Source organism: Protopterus annectens, chromosome 1.part0, assembly GCF_019279795.1.
Source record: "Protopterus annectens isolate FY-2018-M chromosome 1.part0, PAN1.0, whole genome shotgun sequence".
NCBI lineage: Eukaryota > Metazoa > Chordata > Ceratodontiformes > Protopteridae > Protopterus > Protopterus annectens.
Window position 1 is genome coordinate 1,202,318,759 of NC_056725.1, and position 17,801 is coordinate 1,202,336,559.

At 42.7% G+C, this 17,801-nt stretch overlaps 1 protein-coding gene across 3 annotated transcripts in view; it reads right to left on the reverse strand.

The window, feature by feature from the left end:
- The window catches only part of EP400 (E1A binding protein p400), a 3,509,270-nt gene that overhangs the window by 2,307,141 nt on the left and 1,184,328 nt on the right, over nt 1-17,801 (reverse strand). For all 3 annotated transcript variants that reach the window (XM_044065578.1, XM_044065569.1, XM_044065563.1), the window contains one exon: nt 11,248-11,417. In XM_044065578.1, coding sequence (XP_043921513.1) covers nt 11,248-11,417 — 170 coding nt within the window. The remainder of the gene's footprint in view (nt 1-11,247; nt 11,418-17,801) is intronic.

A 17,801-nucleotide genomic window follows, 5' to 3' on the forward strand; every position in this document is an offset into this window, starting at 1 on the left:
GACCAATTTTTGGCAGGCCAGTTCCTGCTAAACCTTGGGGGCTGAACCTGTAAGAAATCCTTAACTGTTTGTACAGATTTTGCCTTCTCTTCCATTTTCTTCATTACTTGTTGAGCAGGGGTACCAAATAGACTGGTCTTATCCATAGGAGCATCTAACAGCTTTGCTTTAACATGATCCAGCAAGACCTGTTCTTTCAACCATGCATGCCTTCTTATCACCGTGCCAGTCATGGCTGATCTAAATGAAGCCTCCAGTGCATCATAGCCACATTTTAAGGAATGGTTACTAACCTGCTGAATGTTATTCACCATTTCTAAAACATATTTCTTATCTAAGGAGTCATCAGAGGACAGCTTCTTAGTTAACTGATCAAGCATAAACTCTTGGTATTGGATCATATGAAACTGACAGTTTAAAGCTCTAGCTGAGAGAGTAGCAGAGGTGTAAACTTTTTCCCCATCTCTCTAAGGACCTGGATTCCCTTTCAGAAGGGAGAGGGTTTTTGCTGAGGTCGAGGCTACTGCCTTAGGCCCCTGGGATATAGTCTCAGGATCTGCAAGTGGGGCCTTGTACAGGTGGTGATGAGTGTCTGGCACCCTGTAAAATCTATCTGGTTTGGCAGGGGCTGGAGGTAAAGTATCAGGAGCAGTGCAAACATCATTAAATGCATCATCCACAACAGGCAGAACTGGAGGTATAGCTAAGGGCCTATGTTGTGGTAAGTGCAGAAAGGTCCTAAGCCTTTTCTTGAATCTGAGAAATCTTGTCCCTGCCATTGGAATTGTTCTCTCATGGCATGTAAGGTTTCCCCAAAGGAAAATTCCTCTGGTGGAGAGGCAGATGGAATGGATTCTTCAGCATCGGAATCTTCATAAGTAGAAAAAGGAGCCTCTGGCTGATCTGTAATGTCTGAGTCATCCGAGGAATCATCAGAGGACACTGGCTCGGGGGGCTCTGCTCTAGGTCTCTTTTCTGGAGGCTGAGAGGCCCTGTCTGGGTGAGATTGGGATCCCCTAATTAAGGATATTAAATCCTCTGCCAGAGTAAGCATTTGTGAACTAGAAGTGGGCCTGTGTGAGGGGGGCTTAGCAGGCACTGATTTAACAGTTTTGGCTGCTTTTGCCCTGGCAAAGGCCTTAATAGACATGGCTGCAGGAGGCCTAGCAGCACCACGTGCTGGGGTAGAGACATCCAAAGGGATGGTGTCTGATAATTCACTAGGAACCACAGTAGTAGGCAAAACTTCAGAGGCCGATTCGACTAAGGTAGCAGGAGCCTCAGTAGTAGTCATGGATTCGGCTGAAGATTGACCCGTTTTCTCGGTTTCGGCCGAAACCGAGACACTCGCGGCTTGCTTAACCGTGGTTTCGGCCGAAACCGTGGACCGCGAGTGTCGGTCTTTTTCTTTGCGTTTTTTAACAATTTGTGTAGTCGGAGGATCCGACGGCATAATGTACGCAAAATCTGAGCCGAAAAACTGTTCAGCAAACTCCCACCGACGCCTAAGCGTTTGTCGGTTGAAGGAAGCCCAGGCTAAACAGGCTGCTACGTCGTGGTCTGGGCCTAAGCAAGGTAGGCAGTAAGAGTGGAAATCTTTATGAGGTATTTGTTTCCCACAAGTTAAGCAGTTATTTACTTTTTCTGACATCGGCTGAGGCAAGAAAGAGTCCCCAACGGGGTACTTAGCTTTTAGAAGTCTTCGAAGTAGTATTCGGTAGTAGTAATTTCTGGATCTGACCGACCGGCACTTACGAACAGCTTCTGCTTCGGGCGCCACGCAGCAAGAAAGACTGGGGAAAATGGCGTCGGCTGATGCCTTTATACCCGAAGACCAGCAGAGATGACGTCGGGTGAAGTGCGACATCAGCCGAAGCCGGACCCAGACTTTGGAATCCGGCCGACCGAAGGGCTGCCTGACGACAGGACAACCCATTTGTTATGACTGCAGATGCATCCTTGAAGGACATCTGTTATGTTTTCCAGCTAAAGGACAGAGCATCCACTTTCGAAGTTTGTCTGTGGGGTGTCCTTGTGCAAAATTTTTCCAATTGATAGTTCTGGGGGGTGGCAAATGGATCTATATCTGGGCTCCCCCATTTGCTTGTCAACATGTTTAAAATCCTTGGTTCCAGTTTCCACTTGTGTGGGTCCATGAGATTTCTGCTTACTCCGTCTGCCTGAGTATTTAGTTTTCCTGGCAGGAATTGAGCTTGGAGATGCACTTGGTAGCTCAAGGCTGTGTTCCACAATGCCACGGCTAGTCTGCAGAGGGAGTAAAGATGCATACCCTATGCTTGTTTACGTACCACACAACCTGGAAGAATGTGGTCCCTGAAGGCTGTCAGAGCATTCTGTACACATAACATTTCTTTTAGATTGATGTGCAGGTGCATTTGACTTAGGTTCCATTTACCCTGAATGCACTTCCCTGCCAGGAGCGTCCCCCCATGCATAGTCTGAAGTGTCTGTTAGGGTTTGGGCGGCAGGGGGTAGTGTGCATGGTAGTCCCTTGTTTTGGTGGCAGGCCTCTGCCCACCAAAGGAACTCTAGGCGTAAGTAAGGCATGATAGAAATCATTGCTTCTAGATCCTGAGAGTGTTGACACCATAGGCTTTTTAGATGCCATTGTAGTTTCCTCATATGCAGTCTTGCATATGGAATTAGAAGAATGCAGGAGGCCATGAAACCCAAGGCTTGTAGTATTTGCCTTGCAGATAGCAGGGTTTCAGTGGCCACGTGTTTAAAGTAGGTTGTCAAGTGAATTCGTTTCTCTGATGTGAGGAAAGCCATCTGGGAAGTTGTATTCAAGCTTGCTCCCAGGAATATAATTTGTTGACAGGGTACCAGGTGTGATTTCTTTTCTTTTATGGTGTACTCCAGACAAGTTACCACCCTTTGTAAAAAGGCCAGATGATTCAAAAGTATGCCCTGGTTTTCTGCCTGAATTAGACAATTGTCCAGGTATGGGTATATTTGAATATTTCTTTGCCTGCAAAATGCAATGACTGGAGATAAGCACTTTATGAATACCCTGGGCGCAGTAGAGAAGACAAAGGGCAGTGCAGAGAACTGGTAGTGAGTGTAGCCTGCTTTGAAGCATAGGTATCTTCTGCAAGATTCCCTGATTGGGATGTGCAGGTATGCGTCCTTTAAATCTAGTGTTGCCAACCAGGCATCTTTGCCTAACATAGGAAGCAATTGGTGAAGAGTCAGCATCCTGAATTTTGGAATCAACAAAAAGGTGTTTAGAGTAGACAGGTCCACGATAGGACGACATGAATTGTCTTTTCTAGGTACCGGGAGAAGTCTTGAGTAGAAACCTTGTCCCTTTTCCTCTTCTGGTACCAACTGAATAGCCCCTACACATAACAGAGAGAGTACTTGCTTTTGGGCCTCTGCCCACTGATTTGGAGGTAGAGCCGGAAAACTGTTTGGAGTTGGTAACGTGTAGAAGTGAAATCTGTATCCTTGGGACACTATATTTAAAACCCATTTGTCCTAGGTAATGAGTCCCCAGTTTTTAGCATGAAGTACAATCTTTCCCCCCAAAAGGGCAGTCAGTTGAGAAGTGCTTGGAAGTTTTAAAGAGAAGTCATTGAGACAGTTAACCATAGGGGGGAGTTTTATTGCTCCCAGATTTGGAAGTGGAGGCCCCCCCCACTGCTTAGTCTTGTGTGTACCCTGGGACTGAAGCCTGGATGTTCTGCTGGATCTGGGTTTGGACAGAGAAGGTCTGGAAGAGGCATGAAAGGACCAATTCTTAGAAGGCCAATGCCTACTAAATCTCGGAGGTTGTACTTGTAAAAAAAAAAAAAAAAAACTTAACGGTTTGCATAGATTTAGCTTTTTCCTCCATCTTTTTAAGAACTTCTTCTGCCTTGTTCCCAAACAGGCGGCCCTGATTTAAGGGAGCATCCAGTAATTTCTCTTTAACATAATCTGGCAAGGATTGCTCCTTACGCCAAGCATGCCTTCTAAGTAGAGACCCAGTTACAGCAGCCCTGCAAGATGCCTCTAGTGAATCAAAGCCACATTGCAACGTATGTTTATGAACTTGTTTAGCAAAATGCATTAAATCCTGTAAATCCTTATTTTCAGCACAATCAGGAATCAACATCATTTTCTGTTTAAGCAATCCAATAATATGCTGCTGATACTTTAACATTGGCAAGTCAAGGCCCTAATGGCCAAAGTTGCAGAAGTGTATAACTTCTTACCCCATCTAATCAGCGCCCTGGAGTCTCTGTCAGAGGGGGTAGGATTTTTGGCAGTAGTAGCTTTAATGCCCTTGGGTCCCTGTGAAATGGTTTCAGGATCCGCAGTAGGATTTTTGAAAAGGAACTTCTGAGAGTCAGGAACCCTGTAATATCTATCAGGTTTTCTGGGAGCAGGAGATAAAGAGTCAGGGGCCATGCTAGATTCCGAAAAGGCATCTTCAACAATGTCCAGTACAGGAGGTATAGCTAAAGGCCAGTGCTGGGGCAAGAGTAAGAAACCCCTAAGCCTCTTTTTAGAATCAGAGAAATCCTGACTTTCAAAACGAAAATGCTCCCTGAGAGTATGCAAGGTTTCACCAAAAGAGAAATCCTCTGGGAGGGAAGCAGAGGGAATAGAATCCTCAGCATCAGAATCCTCATAGGTAGATAAGGGTAAATCCTGGTCGGCAGACGAAACAGAAATTTCAGAATCCTGGTCAGAAGTATCATAAGCAAACTCAGTCCTAGGTCTTTTAGAGGGGGAAGGTTGGCTTCTCCTGAATAAAGTAATAAGGTCTTCAGTCATTCTTGTTTTTTAGGCAGAGAGGCCTGCCCATGCAGTCTGGGCGTCAGTTTTCTAGGCATGGTTTGAATTTTAGACGTGGAATAACAAGATGGCGTCAGTTTAATATGCAAGTCCGTAGGCCTGAATACACCCTCATAAGCCTGTGCCTGCACAGCAGCTCCGGACCCATCCAAGGTAGCGACATCTGCAGGTTCCACAGTTGAAGCATCTCGCTGCATACCGGACTCCAAATGGGTCTCATTAGAGGCCTGCGAATCTGAAGTAGCGGGTATCAGAGGCTGCCTGTCTTTATCTTTGCGTTTTTACGGAATGTCGGTAGTCGGATGGCTTACCGAAGACATATCGGGATAATTAAACAGAGCACCAAAATATTTAGAAGTGAAAATATACAGACGACGGATAGTTCGTGGTTTAAATAAGGCACAAAACCGACAGCGAGGTACGTCGTGGTCAGGGCCTAGGCAAGGAATACAGTACGAATGAAAATCTTTATGAGGTATTTGCTTTCCACAAGAAATGCAATTATTTACTTTTACTGACATCGGTTTAGAGCAAGAAAAAGTTTCAACGGGTACTTAGCTTTTAGTTGAAGACTTCGGTTCTGAAACTCGAAAACGAAAATTTCAGGAGTCGGCCGACCGACACTTGCGAACTGCTTCTGCTTCAGGCACTGCACGGCAAGAAAGACTGATGTAATGACATCGGCTGCATGTTTTATACCCCTGACGACCTGACGTCAAAGAAGAAGATGCAGCTGTACCCTTCAGGAACTAGTGCAGGGCAAACCCCAGACATAAACCCACAAGGTGGAATCATATCATCAACAAGCTTTACAATACAAGGAAAACATTTCTGAGTAAAAGTAAGAAGACTAATTCCCAGAATGTTAGCTCACTTGAAAATAAAATAAACAACTCACGAACTTAATAAAAATTCACCACGGCCAAGTCTGAGGCTATATTTGCTGCCAAAAACTTATCACAAGCCAGTTTTAAGTTATGTTTGCAATCTCCAAAGCACAACACAGCAATACAATGAGCTGACTGTGAACAATGTTGCCTACAGAGGCTTCAGATATAGCGAACTTACTGGCCAATATATTTATTTCTAACTTTACCCCACACTCTTTCCCTCAAGATATACTTAAAGTGGCTCACCTCCAGCTATCAAACAAGACTAAGTCTTAGAAATGCTAACAAAAGCTAAAAATACTGCACTGATCGGTCCTAGCAATATCCCTAAATGCATGAAGTATGACTTAGCCAGACCCTTAACAACACTGTTCAAGCTCAGCTTCTGTACAAGTTTTGTACCAAAAGTTATGGAAAACGGCTACAGTCATTCCCCTACAAAATGGAGGACCTTCCACAAACCCATACGTCTGACCAGCTTCATAGACAAAGCCATGGAAAGCCTTCTGTAACTAATCAATCAAAACAAAGGAACCTATAAACACTGGACACATCTTGGTATGGATTCCTCAATAGCATTTCAAGTTTACTCAACCTGGTGGACTTTTTTTTTCTGAAAAGGTCACTAAAGCAATGGATTAAAGCTAAATGGTTCACATCTTACACTTCAACCTGGCTAAAGCTTTTGACACAATTTCCCACTCTGGCATAGCAGACAAGTTAAATAAACTGGGAATAAACCTTTGTGTCACCTGTTGGATTGCCAACTGGCTCACAGACAGGATGCAGGAAATCAAAATATGGAAAGTTACCTGCATAAAGAGACCAGTCACCATTGGAGTCACAACAGACGTCTGAAATTTACTGTTAGACTTTTACAGAGTCTTTCTCACACCCCCACATCCCCCAGAGTAGGGGGACTGTTCTCCTAACATGACAATTTTCTTATATATAGCAATTCCAACATCACTGTATCTCAAACTATAGGGAACATTCTGAGATATCAATCTCAGAATTTCTGTGTGTGTGTGTGAGTGTATATATATATGAAGATATATATATATATATATATATATATAGAGAGAGAGAGAGAGAGAGGAGACACACACACACACACACACACACACACACACACACACACACACAAACACATATATACTTTTGAGGCGTGTTGGATCTCCAGACTTGCCATCTCCAACTGTTAATGCAACAAAGATTAAAGACCATCTTAACATCTGCATATCATTAAGACACTAGGGAGATTCAATGGAAATGTTCTTGGACATGTATTGGTAAGTCTATTGCACTATCATAAGAAAAAACTGGTATAGTTACCTATTTATCCAGCAAAAAAGACAATGATGTCATGGACAATGGAGGCTTGGGTGGGGGACAGTGTACATAAATATATATAACTACAGAAAGATGCCATTTTTATTTAACATTTGTTTACATCTGTCCATCTTTATCCAATCAAGGAGTTGTTCTCTTAGATCATTTTATTCTAAACTGTCGGCATATTCTTTGTTCTCTATTTCTAGCAGGCATTCTACAGAAAGTTCCAGAACCTCCTCCTGTGCCATCCATTGCTCTTTCATACGGAAACTCAATGGCCTGTCACTCCACAACATTGACTACGTCAGAGTTGCCACAGTTTCCTGTTCAACTCCAAATGAATGTATGCACTGGTTTCCTATGGAAGGCTCTAATATATCTTCATATGGCAAATGATCAGATGCTTCCCACTCCATTGGTTTCTCCTTAATCTAGGTGTCCATTGCTCTATCCTACTGTGACGTTATCAGAGTTAAATTTTCTACACTAAATCCTTCACTTCGCAGGTAATCCATTACCTCAGTTTCTATTTCTTTACCTTCTCCATTACTAATCCTCTTTTCTACTTTTTCTCTATGTTTTCTTATTTTTTTTGTATTGTACAATTTTCCATGGCTGGATGCCTTTGTCTGTATTTGTCTTATTTATTTATTTAATTACATTTGTTGACCAGGAGTGTCCGACTGGACATAGGCTCGTTTTCAGCGGAGGCCCGGGGAGAAAAGCTCCACAGTTAAAATATACAGACAGTAGTTACATTGGATTTACATAGCGATTAACAATTTGATTAAAAATAGCAATTATTACAAACATAGTTACAGATGAAGAACACAGTACATCAGTAGACAACTAGAATCTTTATCTGTGAACTACATAACAGACATTAACAATTGTTACAATAAGAAGTTCCTGCTGTATAATAAGTAGTAGGCTTATGAGCATCCGAGCTTGCTATAATCAAGGTAGTTAGTGGGGTGGAAAGAAAGGTAGTGGTTGGATGGGGTGGGTGATACTGAGTGAGAGTTGCAAGGGCATAGCCAGCATATTTTAAGGTGCGCTTTTAGTAAAGTTTTGAAGTGGGTGCATGATGGTACAGAGGTAATTGTGGGTGGAAGGGAGTTCCATAATTTGGCTATGGTGCAAGAGAATAGTGCTTCACCAGCAGAGTTATTGGCTTCAGTGATCTGCAAGTGATTTTTTGAAATCTTCAAATATCTTTGGGGCTGCCTTTTTTGTGTTCATTAATTTGGCCTTCTCCTTTGCATAAATATTGCACCATATTAAATCTCTTTCTTTCCCATGTCCATATTTCTTCTTCAGAGGTCTCCTGCTCCTCCTGTTTCAATTTTCTTGATGTTCCATTATGCTGTGATACAACCTGTGTTATACTTTCTACACTAAACCCTACACTTTGGAAGTATTCCATAACTTCAGCCTCTATTTTCTTTAACTTCTACTTGACTTATCTTCTGTTCTACGTTCATATTTGTGTTTTTTTTTTTTAATTCGGGATGCCTTGTCTGTGTTAATCTTTGAATATCTTTTTGAAGGCAGCAGTGCTCTTAGGGTTTAGGGGGCATGCATTTTGCCAGGTTATTACTTAATAGTAGGAAGTTAGCCTTACAGTAGTTCCTGAGCATTCTTGGGGTAGATGTGTTTTCAAGTTTTATTTTTACTTCACATATACTGTTTTGCAGCCTGGCCTCACCAAAGAGGATATTACACTAGGAGACATGCAGCAGTCTTCCATATTAATAATGAGCAGATCCAGTATGTTTGTTCCCCCTGGTCAGTATACTGACAATTTAGTCCAGGAAGTTTGTGTTTACAAAATCCAGAAATATATCTGTGCCTGTATGTTTGGTGCTACATATGATTCTCAGTTAACAGTGGAGTGATTGAAGTCGCCCAATAAGTATGGTATCGGGTTGGATGGCAAGCATGTTTTATGGGTTTCCTGGGACATAGACTGGGACCAATAACTTGCAATGAAGTGGAATGGAATTTTGCCGATGGATATGAATACGGAGAAGTGTGTTGTCCTGTTTGACCAGCCTTGAGGTGCACTACTGACAAACCGGGACACCTCCAACTTTAGTCCCTGCCTGTGTAGTTTTTGGTACAAATGTGCAAAAGGTACTATACCCTTGCACTGCTGGAGTGCTCTCCAAGGCTTTAAACCACACCTCAGTCACTGCAGAAACGTCAGCATTCTCTAGGGTAAGGAGAGCTTGTAAGGAGTGGTGTTTCTTGTTTAGACTCACAGCTTTCTCCGTTAACACCTTTATAATTTCTTCATTTTGATTTGCTATGTTGGAAGTATTTTTCAGTTTACTATTGCTTAAAAAGGGCACTATAGGGGAGGACAATGTTTTAGCTAACATTTAAAGCCTAGAGAGAAAAGGTGCAGGCCATCCTTGCAAAGCAGCATGGTCTGTTGACCATCTCCTTTCACACTGACAAATACTGCACTCCCTTAGAATGACACTGGAAGCTAAGCCAATTATTAAAGTCAGTCATACTCTATTCGTATTGTGGCATCATTCTTAGAAAAGGTAGAATGCTGCTCAATGCTAGACTCGTACCATCCTATGACACACATTCCAAGAGCTCCATGATGTCTGTCTTCATATAGTCCAAGGAGGTATGTCTCAAGTCATTTACACCCACATGGACTATGACTGACTCAGGCTGATACTTGTGGTCCAATGACCTGAGTGTGTAGGGAATATGGCAGATCCTGGCCCCAATAAACAACTGACAGTGACTTTCTCCTCACTTAGTCTACTGAGAGAGAGACATCAGTGTGTCTCACAATGTTGACTCCAATATGTTGGGTTGTGTTTTGGCTTGCCTTAAAAGTAGAGGCTCCATGAGATGTGGCTGTAAGTGATGATGTAGGCATTTTGAAAGAGTGCATTTAGGGCTGCTGAGGGCATCTGTTATGTGTGCCTCATCTAGGTCTTTGGTGTTTAGGAAGGTTACATTTAAGCGCCTCAGCATATATGTGTCTATGTGTATGTCACGCTGTATGTGATGGGTGCAGCATGTATACTACTGACAGCCCTACTCACATTAGGAGTGCTTATATGTGAGAGCTTTGCCTCCAGTGACATTGTGTAAATACATCTCTCAAACCTGATCAATTTGTTTGAGAATTAGCTGGTCTGTTGGAAACTTGAGGCAATTACTACACTGCTTTAGGATGCCCATATCCACCAAGTTGCAATAGAGATAGTGAAAAAGTTCACATCTACAGCAACAGGCCCTTTTTTTTTACCAATTAGATGGTTGCAGTGAGACTACAAAGTAAGTCAGGAGTACCTGGTTTGCAACTCTGGGAGGCAGCGCTCGTCACTGTGCAAACTAGTTGTCCTGAGTACAACTGTGAAAATTAAAGGGTGCTTTTACAGGAAAAATACAAACTCAAGGTGCCTGTGTCCCTTGAGGGGAAACTACTACAGTGGTCCTAATGATTTATGGATGACGTACCTTAGGGAGCTACTCTGAAGTTAGGTTGAACAGTAACTAATCAAGCACTACTTAACGAAAAAAGTAATAGCATTGCCAAACATGATGAATATAGTGAGGACTGACTTATCTGACTACTACCTGGCTACTGCTAGTAGTGCTGGTCTCACCACAGCTTCATGCTGCTGGGATACAATGTCCCTTTGCTTCTTCTCTCACCAGAAACAAGACAGCAGTATTAATCCCAAGACAAGAAGTAGACCACTGGTGCTTTGGTGATCAACAGTCTTGTCCCAGATGATGCAGGGATCTGAAGGCTTGCTGTAGCCTTTCCCAGATAGATGCCATGAATAGTGACCAAACAGGAAGCAGTGATCTGAACTCCAGCAGAAGTGGCAGTGTTACGCAGCATCATAAAACTCTCATGTGCCTTAGGTTTGCTATATAATTCTTTCCGAAAAAGTGCTGCACACTTCTACATATGACTTGGGCATAGAAGTTAAGTATATCACGAAATTTACAACTTGACAGGAAAATAAGTCACAAATTCATACAGACACTGTGTAATACACATTATAAAAGGAGAAAGGCTAGTACAAAAGGAAACAAACTTAAATTTGTTTTAAGTTTATAACTAATAACTTACTTTTTTCAAGCATAAGCAAAGGCACTCCCTTGCTATATTACAATGCAAGCATACAGCTCAAGTTCATAAATATACAAAGGGTCTTAGCAGCATACAAACCTTCGGAACCCTAAGATGGTCTCCCAATGTGTCTCCGTCATGCTTTTCAGCTGCTGAACTTCATCAAGAATCATATACTGCCATCTTTTCTTTGAAAAAGCCTTATGGTCTCTAAGCAGCAGTTTATAGGAAGTAATACAAACATGGAAACTGTTGGGTTCCAGCCACATCTGCAAAACATTACAATGTAGTTACTGTTACCAGTTTTCATCCTCTATTTACAGGCATATCCAACAACAGATTAAACAATTCAAAAAACATCCAGGCGTGAAAAACATAATTTTCCAGAAATACATATGCTAGCCTGTGATATGTTAATAAAGAAAGGTGAATAAGCAGACAAAAGTTCTTCCAGGGGCATTGTCTGTACTCGTACCATGTTGTTAAGGCCAAGGGCTCCTTATCTTTATTCATCAGATCAATACCCTCCCATCCTTCAAAATCTTTCTGGAAAGACTCGAGCCAAAAGCTGGCTTTATTCTTGCTCAAAATCAGGATAAACTCTCTTATGTGAACAAATACCTATTCATACCTTGTATCTTCTTACTCTCCCTTCTTCACTCACATCCTTACATCTATCACTTTCTCTCTCCTGGCTTTCTCTCTAAATATACCATCAACCTGCTTTTCTCTCACTTCATATTGCAATTCCTGTTTGTATTATACTAACTTACCTTCAATTTCTCTATAAACTGCCTACAATTAATTTCTTTAACTATTAAATCACCATCATATAACTTGCATCGACTATTAATTATATCTACCTTCTTATAATTATTTAAACTGTATTTTTTGTATTATTTTCAAAGACTGTAAAATTATTGTTCTTTAAATGTTTACCAACACTTTGGAGGATTTCTACTCAGGCCTCCAATGACAATGAGCCCAGTGGTGCAAGGTTTGATTCTCTCCACCTCCAGTTGGCTTAGAGCATTAAGGAGCAGTTAAATGAGCTGTTTTCTATGGTCCAGTGGTGCAAGGTTTGATTCCTTCTGCCTCCATTGCCTGTGTGACTCTGAACAAGTCAGTTAACCAGACTCCGCTCCTGGGCTGATCTGAAAATGGTCTGGGGAAATTAGTGCTCTACCCTGGGAAGCTAATATAAATAAACAAATTCTGCTAGCACTCCAGATAAGGCTCAGAGCTGCAGAAAGTACCCAGCGGTGCAAGGCTACAATGCCTTCCACACTTTCAGACTGCAAAATGATAGTGCGAGAACCAAAGGAGAAGGAGTATCTATCTTTATCCAAGTGAGATATACCTCTATACTGATTAGACAGGAAAACTCCATGGAGTTGCTTCATGTTCAACTAACTGCAAGTATGATCACCCTTCAAGTCATTAGCTCCACGCCTCCTCCACGGAACAAAGATACCCAAAGCTGCTTATTTGGATTTACTTGAGTCAAATTACAACCAAACAATCTAGTCATGGACGATTTTAACAATGCCTCCATTGACTAGGAAACTTACATGAGTATCAACATGTTCAAACAAAGGTTCCTGGACTATGTTGACACTAATGCCCTGGAATAAATAGGATGCAACCCCACAAGGGGCTCAAATATTCTCAACTTGGTCCTCACCAATATGGATTAGCGTCGCACAACTACACATGTATAGGACCCTCACTGGTTAAATCTGATCACAAATCAGTAAATTTGAAGTAGCTATATCACCTGAATCCCTCTTAGGTGAAATAAAGGTAAAAATTTCACCAAAGCTAATTATATCCTCCTAAGGGATGGGATAAATAACTTCCAAGCTCCTGTTCCCACAAATGGCATTGACAGCTATACTAAGGTATATACAAATGTCCTGAACAAGCACTTATGCAAGAGTACGGATGCAGCTGCACCTGACAGGATCAAAACAAGATCCTCAAGAAAAAATAAGCCTCCCTGGTAGACATCTAGCATTAATAAGTTATACAACAAGAGGAAGTAGTTGCTGTCTAAGAATAAAAACAGAGGTTCCAGCACTGGAAGAACACCCTCCTGTGCTTGAACAAACACCTAAGATAACTTATAAAATCTTCTAAGAGCAAATTCAAAAAAAAAAAAAAAAATTTAGCAACCATAGTCGAGGATAACCATAAGGCATTCTTCAGCTATATCCATAACCCAAAAGGTAGTACCCAGACGTGTGCTGAATTAGCTGTGGATGGCATCACACACTAATCTTGCAAAAACGGTTAACCTATTAGCTGACTGGTTTGGTGAAAATTTCACCACCCTGTCCCCTCCAAACATTCCACAAAGTGTTCCCTCTACTTCTCCCACACCTTGCACCTCCAAAGAGGAAGTCATTAATGCTTTCTCTAAGCCCAAAAATACAGTCAAAGTTGGGTACTTGCCTCACCAGCAGACCTGTCAGCAGTGGAGTTCCACAGGAGTTGGTGCTGGGCCCCCTAGTTGTTTAGAATATACTTCTCGGAAGTTCAGGCCAAAACAGAGAGGCTGTGGCTGACTAAGTTTGCTGACAACTGGAAATTAGGTGGGCAGGATTAGAAATGAGTACACTGGAAGGTCACACTCAGTTTGGATGGTTTGGAGACAAAGTCAAAGGGGCAAGATTGCGCTGGTTTGGACGTGCTGAGGAGGGATGCTGGGTATATTGGGAGAAGGATGCTGAGGATGGAGCTGCCAGGTAACAGGTAAAGAGGAAGGCCTAAGATAAGGTTTATGGATGTGGTGACAGAGAACATGTAGGTGGCTGGTGTGACAGAGCAAGATGTAGAGGATAGGAAGAAATAGAAAAGTACAGTTGTGTACACTTATCATAAATGCAGATGTTTGAGTGTATTCACTGTTGCATCATCACACTTGGGTTATTTGCCCGCAGGTAGTCCTCAGTCGGCCCAAATACCAGAGTCTTGGGATTTCTGCGTCGGATGCTGTCGCCTCTTCCATGATGTCAGGATGTCAGGGATATAAAAAGTACAGTTTTGTACCTACCATAAATGTAGATGTTCGAGGATCCCATTGCTGCAGTCCTTACTATTGGGTATAGTCCGCATCCAGTCGGCCCGAATACCAGAGTATAAGGCTGACGTCGGTCAGGGCGCATTAGACTGACGTCAGTACGTCAGGGTACTAATGCGCATGACCGACGTCATATCCTCAGTCTTTTCTTGCCCCAGATGTCAGAAGACCCTAAAAAGACAAGGCCCAAAATACCTGCACCAAAAATATGTACAAGATATACAAGAACATATACAAAAAATATAAGCATGAAACCTCACCTACACAACCACCCCTAAACACAGAGGGAAGGAGGGAGGATTGACTGCAGCAATGGGATCCTCGAACATCTACATTTATGGTAGGTACAAAACTGTACTATGTTCTTCGCTCCCATTGCTGCAGTCCTTACTATTGGGTAGAATCCCAAAGCAGAGGTAAGGGAGGCTGGCAAATCATAAAGAAGCAGGAGCTGACAACATGCCTTGCAAAACAGCTGTGGCAAAACCAGCCCTAGACTTAGAGTAGATAGGAAGGTGATAATGCTTAGAGAAAGTATGCACTGAACTCCAAGTAGCTGCTTCCAAAATATCCTTAGTTGCCACCCCTTAGAAATGCTGTTGTAGTGGCAGCAGCCCTAGTGGAATGAGGCCTAATCCCAGCTGGAATCTCCTTGCCATGATGGGAATAACAAAATGCAATGCAAAAGCCAATCCACCTAGAAATAGTTTGTTTTGACACAGGCTTGCCCTGAACTCAAAACAAAAGAAACAAACAACTGCTGAGACTGCCTAAAATCCTTAGTCCTGCTTAAATAATAACGCAATTGCCTGTGTACATCTAAAGTGTGCAAAATCTTTTCCCCTTTATCTTGGGGGTCTGCATAAAAAGTAGGCAAATGAATAGTCTGGTTTAAAGCCACACTAGAAACCACCTTAGGCATAAAGGAAGGATTAGTACGTAATGATACCCTGTCCTTATGGAAAATCAAAAATGGCTCTACTGCCATAAGGGCCTGCAACTCAGACACCCTTCTTGCAGAAGTAATAGCCAACAGAAAAGCAGTCTTCCATGACAAGTATTTCAATTCAGCAGTAGCCGCAGGCTCAAAAGGTTGTAGAGTAAGTTTTTCCAACACAAAATTGAGATCCCAAGCAGGAGTAGGAGCTCTACGTGGGGGTCTTATATTCTTTGCCCCTCTAAGAAACTGCTTGAACAAAGGATGCGAAAACAATGGTGGGTCACAATCATAGTGAGCTGAAATCGCTGCAGCATGAATCTTAATAGAAGAGAAGGACAAACCTTTGTCCAATAACTCAGTAAGGTATTGAAGAGCCGCACTCAAATTAGGCTCAGAAACCTGCAAATTCTTTGCTGTACTCCAAAATAAAAATCTCTTCCATTTTTCTGTGACACTTTCCTTGTACTAGGTCTTCTAGCTTCCATAATCACATTTAAAACTTGTTGAGGAAGTTGAGACCTGCTGTGTTTCAACACAGAATATGCCAGGCTGTTAGATGAAGAGAGTGAAGCGTGACATTGAGCAGATGACCATCCTGCTGAGACAATAGATGAGGAATCAGAGGCAAAGGCCATGGAGGCTTCCTTACCAGACTCCGTAGTAGTGGGTACCAGTGTTGCCGAGGCCAATCTGGAGCTACAAAATCATCCTTGGCCTGTCTTGTCTGACCTTTAATAGTACCTTTGGAAGAAGAGGTAGAGGAGGAAAGGCATACACATGAAGGTTTTTCCAACTGAAAGACAGAGCATCCACTTTCCAAGCTGTGTGATGAAACCCCTTTGTGCAATACTGTGGCAGCTGGTGGTTTAGTGGAGAAGCGAACAGATCTATGTCTGGAGTTCCCCATGACACTGTCAATTTTTGAAATACATGAAGATCCAGTTTCCACTCGTGGGGATCCATGATTTGTCTGCTTAACACATCTGCTAAGGAGTTCTGTGCTCCTGGCAGAAACCTTGCCTGAAGAGTTAGTTGCAAGCTTAGCGCAGTCTCCCATAAAATCATTGCTTGCCTGCATGGAGGATAAGAATGTGTTCCCCCTTGCTTGTTGAAGTACCACATGACAGTTGTGTTGTCTGTTAGAATCAACACCTGCCCTGGAAGAAGTAACTCCTTGAAAGCCATTAATGCAAACTGGACTGCTAACATCTCCTTCATGTTGATATGTAGATGCAGTAGTCTGGCAGGCCACTTGTCTTGTATCCACTTTCCATTTAGATGAGCTCCCCAAGCAATGTCCGAGGCATCTGTCGTTAAAATCTGACTTGCCTCTGGCCGGGTCACAGAGAGTCCCTTGTTTAGGTGACATTCCTGAGCCCACCACAAAAATTCTGTTTGAAGGCAAGGTATTATTTGAATGACAGTGTCCAAATCCTGGCAGTGCTGTGTCCATACATTTTTGAGATACCATTGTAGCTTCCTCATATGCAGTTTGGCATTGGGAAGCACCAGAATACAAGATGCCATGAACCCTAATGCTTGAAGGACTGCCCTTGCAGTCAGCACGGACTGATGAGATAGTTGATGGAAGTAAAGTGATAGACTCCGTTGTTTGTCCGGGGTTAAAAAGGCCATCTGGGCTGCTGTATTCAGTCTCACACCCAGAAAGCACATGTCTTGAGAGGGTACTAGACTGGACTTTATTTCGTTCACAGAATACCCTAGGCATCTTAGCACTGCTATAACATGTTCCAGATGCTGAACAAGGTCTTCCTTTTCTTGAGCCAGAATCAGGCAGTCGTCCAAGTAAGGATAGATTTGAATTCCTTGAAGCCTGAAGTAAGCTATCACTGGAGCCAGAACCTTTGTGAATACTCTGGGCAGTAGATAAGCCAAAGGGCAATGCAGAGAACTGATAATGAGAATTTCCAGCTCGAAACCGCAGATACTTCCTGCAACTTAGCCTGATAGGCACATGAAGGTAAGCTTCCTTGAGATCTAGAGTTACCATCCAGTGACCTTTGCCCAGCAGAGGTAAAAGCTGTTGTAACGTCAACATCTTGAACTTGGGAATGTCCAGAAAAGTGTTGAGGAGAGATAAATCCAAAATTGGTCTCCACGTGTTCCCTTCTTTGGTACTAGGAACAGGCGAGAATAAAATCCTAGGCCCCTTTCTGATACAGGGACTGGCTGAATGGCCCCTATCTGGAGTAATTGAGAAACTTGTTTGTGAGCCTCTTTTCTTTGTGGAGGAGGAACGTCTGGCATGCCTTTGAAAGGGGGCATTGTATGGAAATAAAATCTGTAACCGTGGTGAATGATATCCAACACCCATTTGTCGTGAGTAATTAAATCCCAATTTTCTTTGAAAAGAGACAGTCTTCCTCCCAAAGGAGCTGCCAGACGGGAATCTACTGGCAGCTGAAAAGACAGGTCATTGGGTCTGTTTACGAAAGGACTGACCCCTGCCCTCACCAGAAGTCTGAGCAGGCTTAACTCCCTGTTCTAGGCCTAAAAGAAGCTTGAGCCCTGCCCCTACCACGTCTAGACCTACCCCTAGACTGGGAATCATAAGCAGGATATGTCCACTCCTTAGCCGGCCAATTTCTACTAAATTTCGTGGCTGCACCT